We start from the raw sequence: 17,742 nt of genomic DNA on the forward strand, positions 1-17,742 counted from the left end.
AAGGGCTGCTGAGCAGTGAGGTTAGTCATTTCAGTGGTTGCTGGCCACAGCACAGAGGGGCTGTGCCTGGCCATGAGCTGGAGTAAAGGAATGCTGTTACAGTGGGGATGTTGCAACACGCGTATCAAACAACGAGGCCGGTGGAAAGAAATACCTATGGGCTGATTCTTGATAGATGTTTCAGAGATGTTTATTTCTCCAGCCGCATGGCCGGGGCTCTGCCCAGGAACTGTTCCAGTCACGGGACCAAGGGTCCTTCTGCCCGCGCAGGGAACACAAACCAACCAATGGGAACGAGGCTGAGCAGGGGCAGGGAAGCCCCGTGTCTGTGCCCTCAGGGCCCCTCTCCCAGGGCTACACGGCAGGGGAGGGACCCCAACACCTCACCCGTTTTATTTTAATAAAAGGAGAATGAAAACAACTGGATAAACATAACAAGAACAGTGAACAGAATGCCAGCCTGTGGTGGTCTGTGGCATTTACAAAACTTACTGCAGTGAAATGAGGGTGGCTTTTTAGGGCAACACTTCATGCTTCTGCCAGGGGTAAAATGCTGACTAAAATTAAAGAAATAAAGAATAATTAAAATTCGGTAGGCAACTAGATGAGGAAGAAGAGAAATTCTGCCTCTAGCCTGGAGTTAGGGCAGTGAGCATGTTACAAAGTTCAACTTGTGAAGTAACTGGAGAGAGCCATCAGGGCAGGTGACAAAAGCATAAAAGACGTAAGGTGGGATTTGGTGTGAGAGGGTGGTAAGTGTATTACTATAAAGCATTTTCATCTCAGCTGCTTAAAATTATTTCCGCTGCCTCTGGTAAATCCAGACTGAAGCAGCCATGCAGGCTGCAGTACCTGCTCCAGCCCAGGCTGGGGATTACACCACTGCCCCTGCTTGAGTGGCCACCACTGTCACAGCCCCGCTGATGAACATGAGCCTTCTCACTGCTGAGCCAGAAATTCAGGGCAAGAATTATCCTGATTTGGCAAATCCTCTCTGGATAGGAATGTGCTAAGCCCATGAAGAAGCTGAACACCACCCAGGTTTGAAGTGCATCTGTCAGCAAACATTGCCTGCCGTCATCATGGAACTCCTGTAGCCTTCAACCATGCTTACAAAAGCTTGAAGATGGCATTTTAGTAAAAATAAAAGACCTTTGTAAAAACTTCTTGTTTTCATCGGTAGTTTGTTGGGATCTTTTTTTTCCTCTGTTGATCATGTTTAGGCCTCTGGGTGGGAATTTCCTAACCAAGAGGAAAGCTGTGGCATTACCCTGCTTCACCTTGGTCATCTAGTTCACTGCACTCCTAAAATCTTGCTTCCATCTACATGTCCTTGCTAAAGCTCTGTACTCTTAATCAACAGATTTTCCATGTGTTTTTGTTTCTTTGCAGACAGCCTTAACAGTTTGTTCATGAGTAAATGAAAGCTGAAGCAAATAATAAGAAAATTGAAGTCGGCTTTCACAGTTTTTGTAACAAAAATAATTTTAGTAACAAAATACTTTATTAACTCTTCAATCAGAAACATAAATATATGCAACAATATCTGTATTTTCATCACATGACAAGTTAGGGAATGTAAGACACATTGCTAATAGTAATTTTTTTCCCCATGAAAGTGTTAGCTGCACTTTTCATGCAGGATAGTATTTATCCTGTATGAAAAGTAAGTATCCTTCTTCAAGTTATTCACTCTTTGGATAAAAACCTAATGCCCTTCTGCTGTTGGGCTATGCTAATACCAGACAGTTTTGGACTTTGACTATAAAGCTAAAAAACATCTTTGATTTAATATCAAATTCACACACACACCACACTCTGTTTCTGAGGCTGAAACTTAAGTTGTATAAAAAGTGCAAAAGCGGCCAAGCTATTCCTCCATTTCCCACGTCACGGAATAGAAAACATCCCTGTGCTACATCTCCGCTCCACTGCAGTGTCTGATCCTTTATTATTGCTATTTTAAATTGCACACACAGCTCCACACTCTGTACACGGAGGAGAACTCTCCCTGCAGGATTCTGGCAGGTGCAGCGGTGCTGGGCGCTGCCTCCTCGGCCGCGGCGGTTCCTGGGCTGTGTCAGCCGTGCGCGGTGGAGAGGCCCTGCCAGCCCAGCGGGAGCGCGTTCTCCGGGGAGAGCTTTGCTGAGCCCGGCTGCTCCACCAGGAATCTCCGGAGCGTGGCCGACGTTCCCGGTCGCAGCCAGGGCTCTGTGGCCTCGGTGTCAGTGGAGCTGGAGCATCTGCCGGCATGGGACTGAGGGCGCTTCAAAAGGTCGTCCACGTCCCCCAAGGAACTGTCATCACCTGAGAAAGGAGGAGAGCAATGCTCCTGTGAGAGGGGACAGAAGCTCTTCCCATCACAGCACTGGCCAGGCTTGGCTGCAGTGAATGCATCAATTACACTTTTAAATGACATTTGTTTCTACTTAGCACACGGTTGCTGCTGTTCTGGGAACTGCGCCCCAACAGCTCCCCACCACCAGCTCAGCAAGGGATAAGGATACAGGCAAAGGTGGGTGGACTCAGCAGAGGGTTCTTGCTTTCCAAAAAGTTTCCATTTAGTCAAATCTGGCCATGCATATATGCATTAAAATGCATGTAAAAATAAAGCCATTCAATTACAGGGGCCTGGCTGAACACTATAGACAGTCTCCTATTGAGGAAGAATTGTTTTAACTTGGTTTAACAGTGCAAATGCAGGTGAGCCTGTGCATCACAGCCCAGCTACAGCTCAAAACCTCAATGCAGTCTCATGCTGAAACTGGCTAAGTTGGGATCTTCCAGCTACAAAACAAACCCCAGCAAATAAAAACCAGAACTGCCTTGCCTTTGAACTTGGGGTCATTATCACTCTGTACCTCTACTATTACTTGTACATACACATGATACCTTAAACAAGTAGTTCTTAGTGTGGATTATCAAACAACATACATTTTTACTATAAATGAAGGGGTATAAAGGTGTAAGTTCCTCTGTGCTGTTCATTTCCAGGCTTTACAACATTTACTTTTTACATACTTAAACCAAAATTGTGCAATTCCCCTCTAGCTATAATGATTGAAAATTGCAATGTTTTCCTCTTAAAACTGAGTCACGTCAATGAGGAGGTTCTGGTTTCTTGGTATTTAGGGTGGGCAGAAAAATATTTAAAGACTCTGGATTAGGAAAAAAAAATCAACATTTTTGCAGAAACATCCTAATTCAAGCAAAACAGAATTGTATATTCTTTAGTGATAAAATAATTCACCTAAGCAATTGATAAATATCATGTAATTTAAGTATTTGGATGATTTTTACAGATTTCAGGGGTTTATTCTGGAAAATGATGACTTTTTAAAAATGAGAACTTAAACCAAAGGTTCTCTGACGATTCTCATTAAAAACTGAAAGTTGATGTTCTGACCATGGGTGTGAGAGCCCAAGGCCTGGAGGAGCAGCAGCCAGGTGTGCAGGGGTGAAGGGAAGAACAGGAAACGCACAGCCCCAAATACACTGGGAGCAAGGGCTCCGTTTTCCTCTTTGTGTGTTAGGTGGGATTGCAGGTTCTAAAACAAAATGCCAAATACTTTTTGTTCCGAAAGAACTTGGCACGAATCACTAGTTCTGTCACATAATACAGACAGTGATCTGATCATCCTCCAAGCCTTCCCAGTCTGGTTAAAACTTGTCTGTAACACTAGAAGTGAGAGCAGACCTCCCTCTCTCTAGGGCCTGTCATCTCCTGTGCTGGAAGCTGGCAGAGTGAACCTCTTTGTCTCCTCAATCCTGGGTCAGATGAACTCTCCTGGGGGTTGGAGCCCACAGTTTTTTGAAGACATAGGTTATAGTGGGGTTAACAGCCACAGCAGGAAAAGTCATACCTAAACAAAATTAATTTTCTCTTTGCTGCTTTAAGAGATTATATTTAGCAACAGTAAAAATAAGGTTGTTTAGAGATAAATAGTGAATGTCCAGGCCGGAGGGCTGCATTTCCCCACACTTAACTACTTCTGCCTTTAAAGCAAAGCCTTTAGATCTTGAAGATGGCAGAGGTAAGATCAACTCTTCTACCAGAGGTAAGATCACAGTGCACATCACTGGATCAGACTCACTTGGTGCTGCTTTTAGAAAGCACAGCAGATCAGCTGCACTGCACAACTTCATTGGGAATTTCAACACTTTGCACATGCCATAAAAAACTGTCCTTAATTGGGACACATATCAAGACTCTTGATAATTCAGTCTGCATGTGGAGGCTGGGTGTAAGGAGAACTTTTCCTTAGCGTGAAATCCTGGTTAGGAAATTGAATGGTATCTGGATTCCTGCAAAACACCAATGGCAGCACATCCTGTGTGCCCAAATCTCTGAGCATTCCCTCTTCTGTATATGAGCCTGCTCTTGTTTATGCCCTTAGGAACACACATACCTTGCCTGACAGAGAAGGCATCTCAGGCTTGCAGAGACTCCATCACCCAAATATTCACCAAGTCTACACTGATAGGAATTCATCTGGATGGTGAAAATGGAGAAAGCCTGGCTCCTTTTTTCTTATTTTCCAATTAAGAAAACAATACTAGGACGCCTTTAGGATTCCCACATCAGCCCCACAGGAGAAAGTGAACTGCTGCAGACAGAGCCTCCTTATTGAACCGGATCAGCTCTTAGAATTTATCAAAGCCTGTGAATTGCCATCTCTCATCATTTCAAGGGAAGATAACCAGGTTCCTTGGTTATATATTTGAGAGATTTGTTTTCTCTCAGCAGTGTCTTTGAGGGCAGAGGAGAAATTACAGTCCTGGCTGCTCGGAAAGCAAGAGGATGCCACCAGGGTTCTTTGAAAAAAACTTGGCTTCACTCATTTTTTCTGTAACATCCCTGAGCACAAGAACAGGAGGGCAGGCAGCAGTGCAGCCTGAACGACCACAGCTGAGCAAGAGGATCTCTTGCTCCCTTTCCAAGAGGCACAAATGCTAACCATGAGTGATGGATCCCCATGTGCTCCAGAGAACAAGCTACATACAGACATAAATGTAAATATAAATATAAATATATATATATGTGTGTGTGTGTGTGTGTGTATATATACACACAGATCAAAATTATATTTATCTAAAGGCTGAAACTCTGGCGACTGTGACAGAAGGAAAGCAAAATAAAAAGTGTAGTGCATATGATAGGTGGAATTCTAAAAGAGGTGAGATAAAACAAGGATACAGAAGTAAAAGTAGTTCATATAGCAAAAATATCTGGGTAGAGTAAAATTAGTAAAGAGTTTATTTAGATTATAGAAGAAAATAGTATGAGTAGGGTTTTTTTTTAGTGACTTAAAACCACAGTGAGATGGTTAAAACAAAAAAAAAACAAGGATGAAGTGCTTGTAAGAGTGCCCATAGCAACAGAATCAAAAATACTGCCAGCATCTGTACTCTCATTAAGTTTATAAAAAGGATACTGATACTGTAATTGCCTAGGCAGCATAGCAACTACCTCCAAATAAAGGGAGACTTCAGACTTGTATTCAGACTTGTATGAAAGAATCATTAGCACAAAGTGTATGAACTGGGTCACAATCCATGTGAGAAATTAGAGGCCATTAATGGTTGCCATGACTGGTACTTCACACACAACAGGGGTCTAGATCAGGCAGCCAGCATTTGGAGATGCTCCAAGACAGCTCCCAGCGCCTGATGTAAGAAACATGGAATGAATTCAAGTGTGTGTGCAGTGAAAGAGATACTCAAATACTCACATACTCAAATACTGAATGATCATTAATATTAACAAACCACTAGAAAATCAAATTAACTAGAAACTGAAGTACTTCATCATACACAATTCTCTGGCATATCTTCATGCTGGCTGGACCACAGACATCTGAATGCCAATAAGCTCACACAGGCACCTCATCATCATTCATCACTTGGGCGTTTCATTTCTTCCCACTGCCAGTTCAGCTGTGCAGCTGGATATCCCCATGCTGCTGCCCACAGTCACACACTGCAGTGGTGCAGGCAGGACAAGTATGAGTGGCTGATCAGACAGGAATATGAGAATCTTCTCCTACTCTCCTGCTCTAAACTTACTCTAAAGGAGCTGTGTTGAGGTGTGCTGGGGAAGCCTTTGTACCAGCTACAGAGCTCTATAAATAACGCCTGTGTTTGATCTGCTTGCTTGCTGTTCTGCTACATGAAGCCTATTACTATTTGCTCCTTTAATTATTGTAATTACTTGATGTTCACTACATCATCTCTGCTACAGGGAGCATACCTAAGGAAGGAGATTTCTGCTGGGGCTCAGTCAGTCTGTGCAATCGCTCCTCATTCTTGCCTTTCACCTGATCAATGTCAAGGCTGAAGTTTGAGTGCAAAGAGAAGCTGTCAGGCTGCAGCAACGGTGTCTGGCCTGGTGGAACTTCCTCCTGTAGGGAATCCAAAAATGCACAAATCCTTCAGTTAAACAGCATCCTTTTCAAAAGGGCAAATAGCTACACATGTACTCTCTCAGGAGCCATAACATGGAGTCACTGAGGAACCACAGGAAGTCTGACATTACTTCTGTCAGTTCTCATACGTACAGCACTCTCCAAAGCTCTCTGCTTTAGTCGTCTCCTCTCCCTTGCAGAAGATGGATGCTGTGGTAATAAATTAACTTCTAAGGCAGAAAACGTTTCCCCATTAGCACCTGGAAAAACAGGTGAAATAATTTTCAAAGAAATCAAAATACCAGAGAGTGCTCAAACCCGTTTATGTTTTGAAAGAAGCCAATACATTGTACTTGACTCCATCACAGGAATCAGAGGAAAGTATTCATTACAGATCTTGTTTATGCCTAGACCTTTAAAGAAAATGAGTACTCAAATGAGCACAGTACCTCTGCTTGAAAGAGAGAACACTTGGAAAATCAGTGTCATAAAGAGATACAATCATGTAACAAATTATGTTTGTAAATATGTTACATGGAATATATAATAACATTACATGGACTGACAATGTTACCTGGAATATGATAACACAAAATCTATGCATTAACCACACATCCTTGGTTGTATCTCAGCCTTTTCATGAAATAAAATGTTAGAATCTGTTAATACAAAAATAAATAACTACACTTTTTGATCATACTTTATCACATTACAGCGGGGGGGTTTAATCTATTTTTATAATATACATGGACCCTAAGGTCACGTCTCTGCTTCACACTTGTCTATTTATTCTTCTTTAGCTGACTCTGGAAACTCTATCAAACAGGTACTTTTTTTTTCCCCCTCCAGGACCAGTAACCACTGCCTGGGGCTGGTTCATGGCTTTTCTGCTGCTTGGTGCAGACAGTGGGCTGTGCTTCCTACTGCTGTCCCTCTGGCATCTTCAGAACAGAGACTCCCAGGAAAAGGAAGGACTCTGCTCAACAAAACCCCTACAGAATCCGTTACCACCAACTACTCTTTGTGACAATGAAGTCACATTTTGGAAAAGTGCTTAGTCCAGTATATCACATAAAGTAAAAAAAAAAAAAAATTAAAATAAATGTGTGTAAATTCTAAATGTAACAATTAAACAATTAAACAGTTATTTTGGTTGAAAATTGATACTTAGGTTTGAAAAATAAATTTGAATGATATCAAACAAGTTCAGATTAACAAAAAGATATTTAAAAAAATTCTTTTATATTGTCAGTTGTTTTTTTCCCTAAAAATACATTTTTTATTCTCTTCTTGTCTCTTCTCTCCCCAGTTTCACCAAAGGTACTCATGCTCTTATCACAAATGTTTTAAGTAAAAAAAATCAAAGCATAATTTTAAAATAGTGTAATGCTAACAATTCATGCATCAGAATTCCAGCTACAAGACCAGCTGAACTTCACTAGATTCAAAATAGTGCTATTACTTGGAATATAGAACATGGTTTAACAGTGTGAATTTGTCACAACAAAGAACAAGCTTAAGAATTTATTTGTACCATTAGTGTATCATCAGTATCAGATGCTACCTTTTTCCTGTAAGCATCTATCATTCACATCCTGCTGCACAGAGATGCTTTCAAATCACTGCATTAACACTAATGGATTCTAAGGTTTTCAGTGAGGCAAAAAAAGGGAAAAAAGAAACTGATAAACCACTTTATTTCTAACTGCCTCAAATTTCTGAGCCCTAGGAGATTAATTCATTTGTAATGCTGACATAATAGATGCCAAAATTGAGTTGGATTTCAAACCCATGTCAAAAAAACCTCAACCAAAACAGAGGGTAGTGTTACACTCTTCTTAGGAAATGGCACACACTGTTAAATACATCCCCTGTATTTCACAAAAGACCCTCAGACAATGTAAGCAGCACAACTCACAGAGAAGGCAGCCCACAGATAATGATAGTTTTTAATTCTCACTTCAGGGACAGAAGTCACCAGATGCATATCCAGAATGTTAGTAGCTATTTATAAAGCCCAACTAATGCAAAGGATAACACATTTTTAGGTAATGCATACAGCTCACTATTGAAGAACATGGTTTTCATCAGTCATTATATGCTAGGTTAACTGCAACACCTCACTAAACTGCAAGTACCAGCTGGATGGGGAGAAGAAGGAAAAGGGTGAGAGAACTATAAATATCCTGAACCTCATGAAAGTGGTGAATAAAACCAAGAGCACCCCATTACAGAGTTGGCAGACTCAGAGCAGATGAAAGGACACAGTTCACAGAAGGCACAGGTTGGATATTTATCCACACAATACAGCTGATGGTAAACAGAGATTCAAAAATGCTGATTCCCATTCACGAAAGACAACCTATGAAAGGCCCAGCTTAGCAAGACTCATGAAATGCAACCAGCTGCAGGTCACTGGAAGCTGGAAGAGTCCTGCATGTCTGCCTGCATCTTGTGTTCCTCTCCATGAGCCTGTCCTGGCTGAGGTGGCAGATTTGGCCCCATCCTAGACTGATGGGCTCTCCTGAGGCATCCTTTCACCATTGGGCTGTACTACTACACAGTAATCCCTAACCTGAAAAGGAAGGTATTGCAGACTACAGAGAGAACCAAGTGCACTGAACAAGGCTGAAAGCACCACCTGTGCTCTTCCACATGCCAGGTTCTATCCTGTACTCCAGGACTTGCACGTTAACAGAATAGGCTTGAATACATTTCAAATGGAAAATTCTGCTTTTAACCAAATCCAGAGATAACACTCATCAGTTTATAGAAACATTGTTTCATTTAAAAGTACCTGCAGGACTCTACTGCATCTCCCCTACAGCACAGAATAAAAACCTTGCAAGATGATTTCCCATAGATCACTGAAAGAAATTTCAATATCCATTCAGCAATGCCTGCTAATGGAAAATAACATGTAGAGGCCCGAGCTGGTTGGGTTTTTCTAGCCTTGTTATTTCGAGTGACTGGAAATAAAACAGCACTTTTATATCCATGCATATAAAGGTTGAATAAAGAGACACTACATGAGGCAGTCCATAACAAAAATCTTTAGAAAACTAAAAATCATTGACTTCAGAAGATGAATAAGTGACAACATCTGTAAGTATGATGTTGCAAGTGAAATGAAATAATATGTGAACACTAGAAAAGTGACTAATTTAGAATGAATTGCTATTTTATACCCATATAATCATACTTAAAATCAAGCATGCTTGTAAATCAAAAGAATAACCATGAAAAGAATCGCTGACTGTCTAAGACTTGTACATTTCACTGTGGACAGATTGCAATTATAAGCTGTGATTGCCAATAAATTATATTATTTGCAGCAGAACAATAGAAAAGCATTGCCTGTGCTACCATTGTAACACATTTCCTGAATAATCATTAGCTTTTCCTTATCCAAAGCTGGGAAGATGGCAAAAAAAGCCCCTTAACAAGATTAACATCCCAGAAGAAGCATGAAGAGCAGAGAAAGATGCTTTCTCATGAAAAGATGTAAGGTGGTAAAGGGCAACTGAGCAGCATCATTAAATTCAGGTATGATCTACACCGATTTTTTGCAGTAAAATTTCATTTGAATTTGGAGACATAACTTCCTAATACTTCAAACAAGTCACCATAGCTACAACCACTGCAACTTTTAAAACAGTAATAATCATTTTAGAGACACAGCATTAGACTAAACCATGTGTCTGTGCACTCACAACATGGTTAATAAGGGGAGGTATAAACTCACCAATAAAAGCACTATCCGATTCCAACAGTGAATTTTTCTGGAATTCATTAGATTCATTTCTGAACTACAAAAGTGAAACAGAAAAAATGGAAATTCAGAGGCCTCTATATATTTCTGGGGCCAAATTATAATTAATGTAAATTAATTGCCAAACTTTTGCAAAGTAAAGAGCAGCTCTACAGTGTTAATATTCTACTATCCCTGACTCTGTGGTTCTAAAAACCCAACACATTTTTAAATAACTCATACTCTTCTTAAGCATTAGGGATTTTTTTTTATTTTTCTGTAGACATCCCAGTCGCTGAAATTGCCTAGACATGGCATCTGTTGTAGTGATTTGTGTAACACAGACATTTCCATCAAGAAATTGATCCTTGTCACTCTGCAGGAGGTTCAGAACAGTCAGTGCTTGAAGTGAGGTTTGCACTTAAGGTTTGTATGAAGTATTGATCAAATGAAGAATGATTCCTTATGTTTCAGTTATCCCACCACATACAATCTTTGACATTAAAGCATTAAAATAACAAATTTCTACATCACAATATCAAGCACTAAGACCAATACTCGAAGTTCACTGCATAGTTGCAACCATTTGTTACAGAAATCCTACTGTGGAATAATTTATGTTTAAAACCACTCTAAAATCAAAGCAGTAGAAACTATCAGAGGAAACAGAATAAGAGAAAACAAATCTTTTACTGTAAAGCATTGCTCTGAATGAGAACTTCAGGCATTAAATTACAACTATGAAGTGCATAAATGTGATTTTTTTTTTAAATAAATACTGTTTCATTTCTGCATTTAGTTACAGTATTATCCTGTAATGTCTTTGCTGTTGCACAGTCTCCTGTTTTTCATCACACTACCATGAAACACAATTGAACTCTGTTATTCAGTATTTTGGGTTAGTGCAGAATTCTAATTTGATAGCACTTTATTTTGCTCTTTCACTGAGTCAGAAAATAAATGTCCCATCTGAGGACAGATTCAATTCTTGACTGCTAAGTGCATCACTTAAACCTAGCAGCAATTTAACATATGAATATAAAATAAGTACCAATGAATACAAAATGAAGAAGAGTTAAAAAATCAGGCCATCTCTGTATACAAAGATAAGCAACTTGTATGTCAAGTTTAAAGAAGCTGTCGCTTGTGTGGACAAGAAAAAGAAGTAAATAAGCTTGCTGCCTTGTTAAGTGTCATTTATTTCTCCAAATCAGTGAAAGACACAATATTTCTCACACTTGAAAAATTAATATAATAAAAAAACTTTTATTCTTACCAGGCCCATGGTTTGTGGGTAGCTGTCCAAAGCAGAATCATCTTGATCAACAAAAGCTACATAGACAAGAGACAAAACAACAGGGTTGACATAAAAACAGCTAATAACAAAACATATTTTATCAGCTTATTGTTGCAAAAATAGACCAGTATGCATTACATCTTTAAATATACATAAATTGTAATGAATTAATGAGTTTTTAAAACATTTGAACACAACAATTATTCCAGTTTCCTTATGTAAATCTAAGTAGAATCAGAGAAATCAAACAGTAATCTGTAGTGTATTATTTCTAATCTGTTTTTTGGCTCCTGGCAGGGAGTAACAACCACAACAGGGACTGCAGAAAGCCCCAAGAGTAAATGCACATTCAACATGCTGAGCACACCCCACTTCCAGCTTTCAAAGAGAGGCTGAACTAGACAGAGATCATTTCACAGAGGAAAGTGATAAGAATATATATGCTTTTATCTAGGGATAAAAAACTCCGTTCTGAAGAGCACAGAGAACCATCCTGAAAGTTAAGATAACAATGACCGAATGCGTGCTGGAAATGCAAAGAAGCAGAACTGAAGTTACTTTTCTTACTTAGTTTAAGTTTTCGAATAAATTATTTAATTAGATTGTTTTTGAGGCAGAAATGCAAGAAACAAAACCTTACTCAGTGTGTAGCTGACCTTGTGTCCAGCATCAGAGCACATGGGCTGTCAGTCCTGCTGGGCTGACACCCAGCCCATTCCTGACACTGCTCCAGCACCCAGCAGCACCCAGCACTGCAGCACAGCAAAGAAAATCCTGCCCTTGGGGCTTTCCCTCCCATCCCCCAGAATAATAGTCGTCCAAAAGTCTGTAAAAGACTGCCTCATTTATAGGGACACAGCTAGCACTTAAAAACTTGGGACATTTAAAACACTGATTTCTCAGTTTATAGTTCTATTAACAGCCAACATACTCCTCTTTCACATAAAGAGAAAAACAAACGTATCAGAGGGAAAACTGTATGAAAAGCATGTAAGACAAAGAACACTTACACACAGAGTGGGAAAAAAGGTATCCCTTTGCCACAGCAGCCCGTAACACATTATTTCACCCACAGAACAAAAGTACATAATACTGCTTTAATTCATCTTTCTTTCTGCCTTAAATCAGACACTAAAACCACTCCTCTATTTTCAGAATATGATGAACTTGTCTCTGAGGAAAATAAACTGGAAACAGAGAGATGGCAACTAATTCTCTTGCTCAGTACTCAGTGACAGACTATAAAGTTAAATGATATTGTAAAGCAGTAGGAGAGAGAAAGAGGAAAAGCTGTTCAAGCATCCTCTAGAAGTTCAAGCATCCAGTAGAAAATACTTATAAAAATCAGCTGCCTGTCTATCAATTAATCTAAGTTACCCTGAAGAGGCCTTTCCTTGGACGTCATCATGAGCCTACATTATCCATTAGCAGAAGTCTAAATGACTGCTTATGCTTGAAATTAATGGGAAGGGCAAATTTGCTTTCTAGATGGTGGAGGTTTCTCTGCAGAAAACATTAAATGAAAACTTTCTCAGACTGGTCTGTTCAAAAATATTCTAATGGCAGAAAACCAGAACCAAGCCCCAGAGAGATCTCAGCTGAAGCCGGTGCATTATTTTTCAGCATTTCAGTCAATCTCATGAAGAGGAACACTGAAGTCAACCCTATACATTCCATTTAGACATTAAATTATAGTCACAACCATATAATTAACACAGAACGTGGTATAGATATGCTTATTTGCAACTGTGATGTTCTATTATCCATAAGCAGCATCACACACATTGCTTGAACACCAGCACATCTGTCCAAGATAGAACAGGAATCATCTTTAACACTCAACAGGATACTGAACAAAACACATACTGAACAAAACACATACTGAACAAAATCCCAAAACTAAGTCCAAAACCACAAAAGCTCCTCCAAACACTCGATTTTTTCATGCTTACATTATGATAGAATTTCAGTATTCTGGTGTTTTACTGTTTTGTACTGCAGTGCTGACAGTGCACTTGAAAGAAGTAAAACCAGAGCTAGCGGGTTTTAATTCTTATCAAATACAAAACACATTGTTTCAAGGATTTTTTGTTTATCTCAGAACATTCATTCCTTACCTTCTGTTTCTCTCCTCATTCTCATTCTGTCAAGTTTCTTCTGTTGCTCCCTCAACAGTGCCTGCTGTTGAATCTCTAGAGTCTGGTCATCTTTTGGAGGATCAGGATACATGTGCCTCAAGCCCATACGTGTTTCAGGATCTAGAGCAAAGATATGAAATTTACATTTTTTCCCTAAACCAACATTTCTGAAAAGCATTTTTAAAGAAATAGCTACAAAGTCATTAAAAAACAATAGTGACAATGACCAAGAGGATGAGCAACTTAGCAAAGATTTTACTATTTTACTATATTAAAAATATATATTTTCTGGTAAAGAAGAAACAGAAAGTTACACAGAAAGATAATTTGTTGGTGGGTAAAAAAGTCCAATCTATTTTCAGTAACACCATGATATCAAATGCACAACAAGCTTAAGCCCAGGGACTAGAAGATAGGTGAGTGCACCAAGTGATGATGGAGCGTTGTGATGCCAAGAATTCTGTGGAACTGCAGGAGCAGCCCCACAGAGAGATACACACACACACACACACACAAAGTACTGACCACAAAGTGTGTTGCATGGTCAGTAGTTCATGAAGAGCCTGATTTTTACTTTTGTCTTTAAATCCTGCGTGGAATGGAAGATGGATGAAAGGGACAGATGTTTCCCTATCCTTCTTTATCAGTAATAAGAAGATCTACCTGCCTTTGTATTTAAGTTCATTAAATTCCCAGATATTCTGTATATTGACGGGATCTTGTGCCTCCTTTAAGGAAGGTCGCCGAACTGGAGCCTGCAGACGAAGCCTGGCCATCTCAAATATGTCCCTCGGATTCTTCTCTCTCCTCCAGCTTGAAAGGTTTGTCAAACAAGCAGAACGCAATTTAACACCATAATATTAATGAGTTGGATGGAAATATAATATTGATAAAGTTCAGATCTTTTATCTTTAAATAAAGCTATCAAAACAGGAAAATAAATTTGAGAGTAATAACACTGCATATTGTGTTATAAAAAGAGATAACCTACTTAAAATAAAACAAACCCTCATACTTTACAGAGTGGAACTAAGACTGGTAATTAGATGAGTCTTTCCCAGCTAATTGGTATGATCAACTAATACATTTTGGAAGCAACCCAAATTTATTAAATAAAGAGAATATCATTTTTCACTAGGAAAGAAAGTACTTCCACAACAGTATGGTATTCATGAGCATATTTGGCAGCTATATACTAGCTATATTCTATATACTAGTACTGCAGTTTACAGGCACAAATTATGCCCTAGGAAAAAAAGTAATGAGATAAAATCCTGCCTTAGACATCTGTTTTAGACCACTCTTCAAGACAGACCCTTGCAACTTCCTATCTCACCAGTACAGCCATTCTTACAACAAATTTCAGCAAGAGTCTTGGAAAAAACCCAAACACATTAGGAAAAAAAAAAAGAAAATATTTTATATACCAGTTCTACCTTTACATTTTCATTCCACTCATGTATATTGGCCAACTAATACTAGCTAATAATACAAAGTAACTCTAAGTTCCTCTGAAAAATCTAGCTTCTAAAACAGAAGATTAAATTCCTACCATGTAATTGGTACATAATCATGACTGGACACATTTAGTAACTGTTCCTGCAGTCGCCTCTCCTCACTTCGAAGCTGTTTCCTCATCTCTGATAATTCATTTATCACATTCTTCCTTTCCTCTGGAATTTAGCACAAATAATTTAAAAATAAGGAGTGTCAGAGCAATGTTGCTGCCTACTTATAAACATAAGTAAAAAATAAAGGGAAAAACAGATACAATGAAATGTTAATTAAAACAAGGATTGTTTTAATTAACATTGTGTACAAACACAAGAATTGCAACATTTCATACACTAGAAATTAGATCAGAGTTTTTATTTTGACACAGCACAAGGACCAGAACCCCTGAACAGCAGAAAACACACAAATGTCACTGGAAATGTTTCACTATACTTAAAAAAGTAAAGGCTATGGAATACAAGTGGGTGTTGCCAGTAAATAGCCTTATTTTGAAATATGCAAGCCTACACAGTTCTCAGATAACAGGAACTGAAGTAGTATCTGCAAGCACTCAATGTAATTTTTTTTCCTGACTCAAAAGTGGGATAGGGTTAGGGTTATCTGTCTATGCTGGTTTTTTGTGGTCAGGACAGCAGTCCTCCACATGTTAAACCAGTTTAAGAAATTCCTCATTTTCCAAATAACATACTTATAATTAGATCTTTCACTGACTATTAGATTTTAGTGTCCAGAACTTACCAGGCAAGCAAGTCTTACAAGTTTTTGTCTTTATTTCTCTCCTCAAAGATGGTCTGAGTCAATTTCCAATGGCTGCATTAAGAACCACTCTGCTTTCCATTTAGTGGAAAATCCACAACTCCCCAGAATGGCCCCAGGTACTTTCTGCTGCAGGCTAGCATTTGTAGGACATCATTTACTGCTACATTCCATGTGTTGTTTCTTATATACTTGTAAAAAAAGTATCAGCAGAAAAATTACTGCTTTCCACCCACATATTGCCAGGATAACTAATATAAAAAAAGCAAAGGAGATCCTTCCAGCACATTTGAATTTCAGAACCACCAGTGAAAGCTACGAGGAATGAGGAGAGGATTAGGCAGATTAACAAAGGTAGCTTGAATTTAAGAGTTAGGACTGCAATGCTCTACACTCTAATCCCTAACTCAGCCAATCCAAAATTCTCCCATGTTGCAATATTCTGGTCACTATTCCAAGACATCCAGAACTTCCCATGCAGACTATTGCATTATCAGAGTTTTTACAAAAAAATATTTCCTTATGAATACGTATAATAAATGCATTTTTATTTTGTCTTAAAACTTCAGACATACCATGTTAATACACTGATAGTACTAAGAGAGAGAAAACACCTAGATAGAAATGCAAACTTCAAAAGACTATTCTTTTGCAGGCAAGAAAAGAACTGGGACTGAGAACGGTTTTGTTGCAATAGAAAGCGAGCTTGCAATAACGGGAAATACCCACCTAATGAACGCAACTGATTCCTTCTAGCAGGAACAGGTGGAGAGGGAGCTCTCGGCTGTGCAGGATCCTGGTGATCATCATGAACATGAAATGTTGATTTGTAAAAGGAAGGAATTACAGTACATTTTATTTCCTTACTTTACATCCAATTTACATTAACAGTTGGAAGACAGAACAGTAACCTTACAGGTTGTGAATGCATAAGGTTTTTTAAATCTGGTCTTTAAATGTGTAATCCAAATCACTGTGACAATACCTGTAATGCACTATTCAGAAATCTAAACAAACCTGTAACAAGTACAGCTAAAGAAATAAAATGACCTACCTCCAGAGCATGCTTCACATTTAGGGAAAGCAATGGTTTTAGTAAGTTTTAAAGTGTGACATAAAATATTCTCTGAAACTGCACTATAAATTGTTTAGCACAGTTCAGACAGAGAGTTGGTAAAAAACAAACAAACACTTTTTCGATAAAAAGACAGAAGTGTAGCCTGAGATTCAAATATCATAAACAATTATTTAATCTACTCTCTTCTAGAAGTTTCTTTAAAAAGCCAAAAAAAAACCAGAGAAGATTATCAAGTAAACAAATGAGTGGTCTCAGAACCACTACTGTAACTCATTAGTGATGCAGAGAAGAAAGCAAAGCATATTACTAGTTATAATCTTCTTGTACCTTCAAAAACATAAAGATTACACAATGTCAGTAGCTTCGTGCCTGAGAGTGAACATGGTGAGCTGCTAGGTTATATGTAAACTTTCTTATCCTATATCTTGAGATCATTGGAGACCCCTGGTATGGGTCTGGACAGCGTATGTCCTCTCCAAAATGAGGTACTCATTCCTACAGAAAACGCGCATGCAGCAAAAAAATTAACACACCACCAAAACAAATTTTTCAGTACTTGGAATAAAATCTAACCTTCAATTTCAGAGCTACAAGACTGATTAATATAAAGACTGTCTCATTATCCATGGCATTCCAGTAATAACTGGCAAACTTTAAAAATCTGGCATGATTTCACACACTGTATTGTTTTAAATAAACCAGTAGAAGTTTGCTATATCATACTTGGGCATAGTAAGATAGACGGCTCTCAGCAGAGGGAATCCTTTCTTCTCTCCTCACTGATTTGTTTTGAAGAGCAGGAA

General features: G+C 38.8%; 1 protein-coding gene across 7 annotated transcripts in view; it reads right to left on the bottom strand.

The window, feature by feature from the left end:
- Nucleotides 1-1,482: 1,482 nt before the first annotated feature.
- CSPP1 (centrosome and spindle pole associated protein 1) overlaps nt 1,483-17,742 on the bottom strand; it is a 61,965-nt gene continuing 45,705 nt past the window's right edge. For 6 of the 7 annotated variants that reach the window (XM_017731001.1, XM_017731031.1, XM_017731011.1 and 3 more), the window contains 10 exons: nt 17,663-17,742; nt 16,591-16,657; nt 15,143-15,263; nt 14,258-14,403; nt 13,570-13,710; nt 11,432-11,487; nt 10,150-10,213; nt 6,558-6,664; nt 6,251-6,401; nt 1,483-2,307 (listed from right to left, as the gene is read on the bottom strand). In XM_017731001.1, coding sequence (XP_017586490.1) covers nt 2,081-2,307; nt 6,251-6,401; nt 6,558-6,664; nt 10,150-10,213; nt 11,432-11,487; nt 13,570-13,710; nt 14,258-14,403; nt 15,143-15,263; nt 16,591-16,657; nt 17,663-17,742 — 1,160 coding nt within the window. In that variant the 3' untranslated portion in view covers nt 1,483-2,080. The other variant, XM_017731026.1, reaches the window with a different exon arrangement.

This window comes from Corvus brachyrhynchos, unplaced genomic scaffold, assembly GCF_000691975.1.
Source record: "Corvus brachyrhynchos isolate BGI_N302 unplaced genomic scaffold, ASM69197v1 scaffold961, whole genome shotgun sequence".
NCBI classification, from domain to species: Eukaryota; Metazoa; Chordata; class Aves; order Passeriformes; family Corvidae; genus Corvus; species Corvus brachyrhynchos.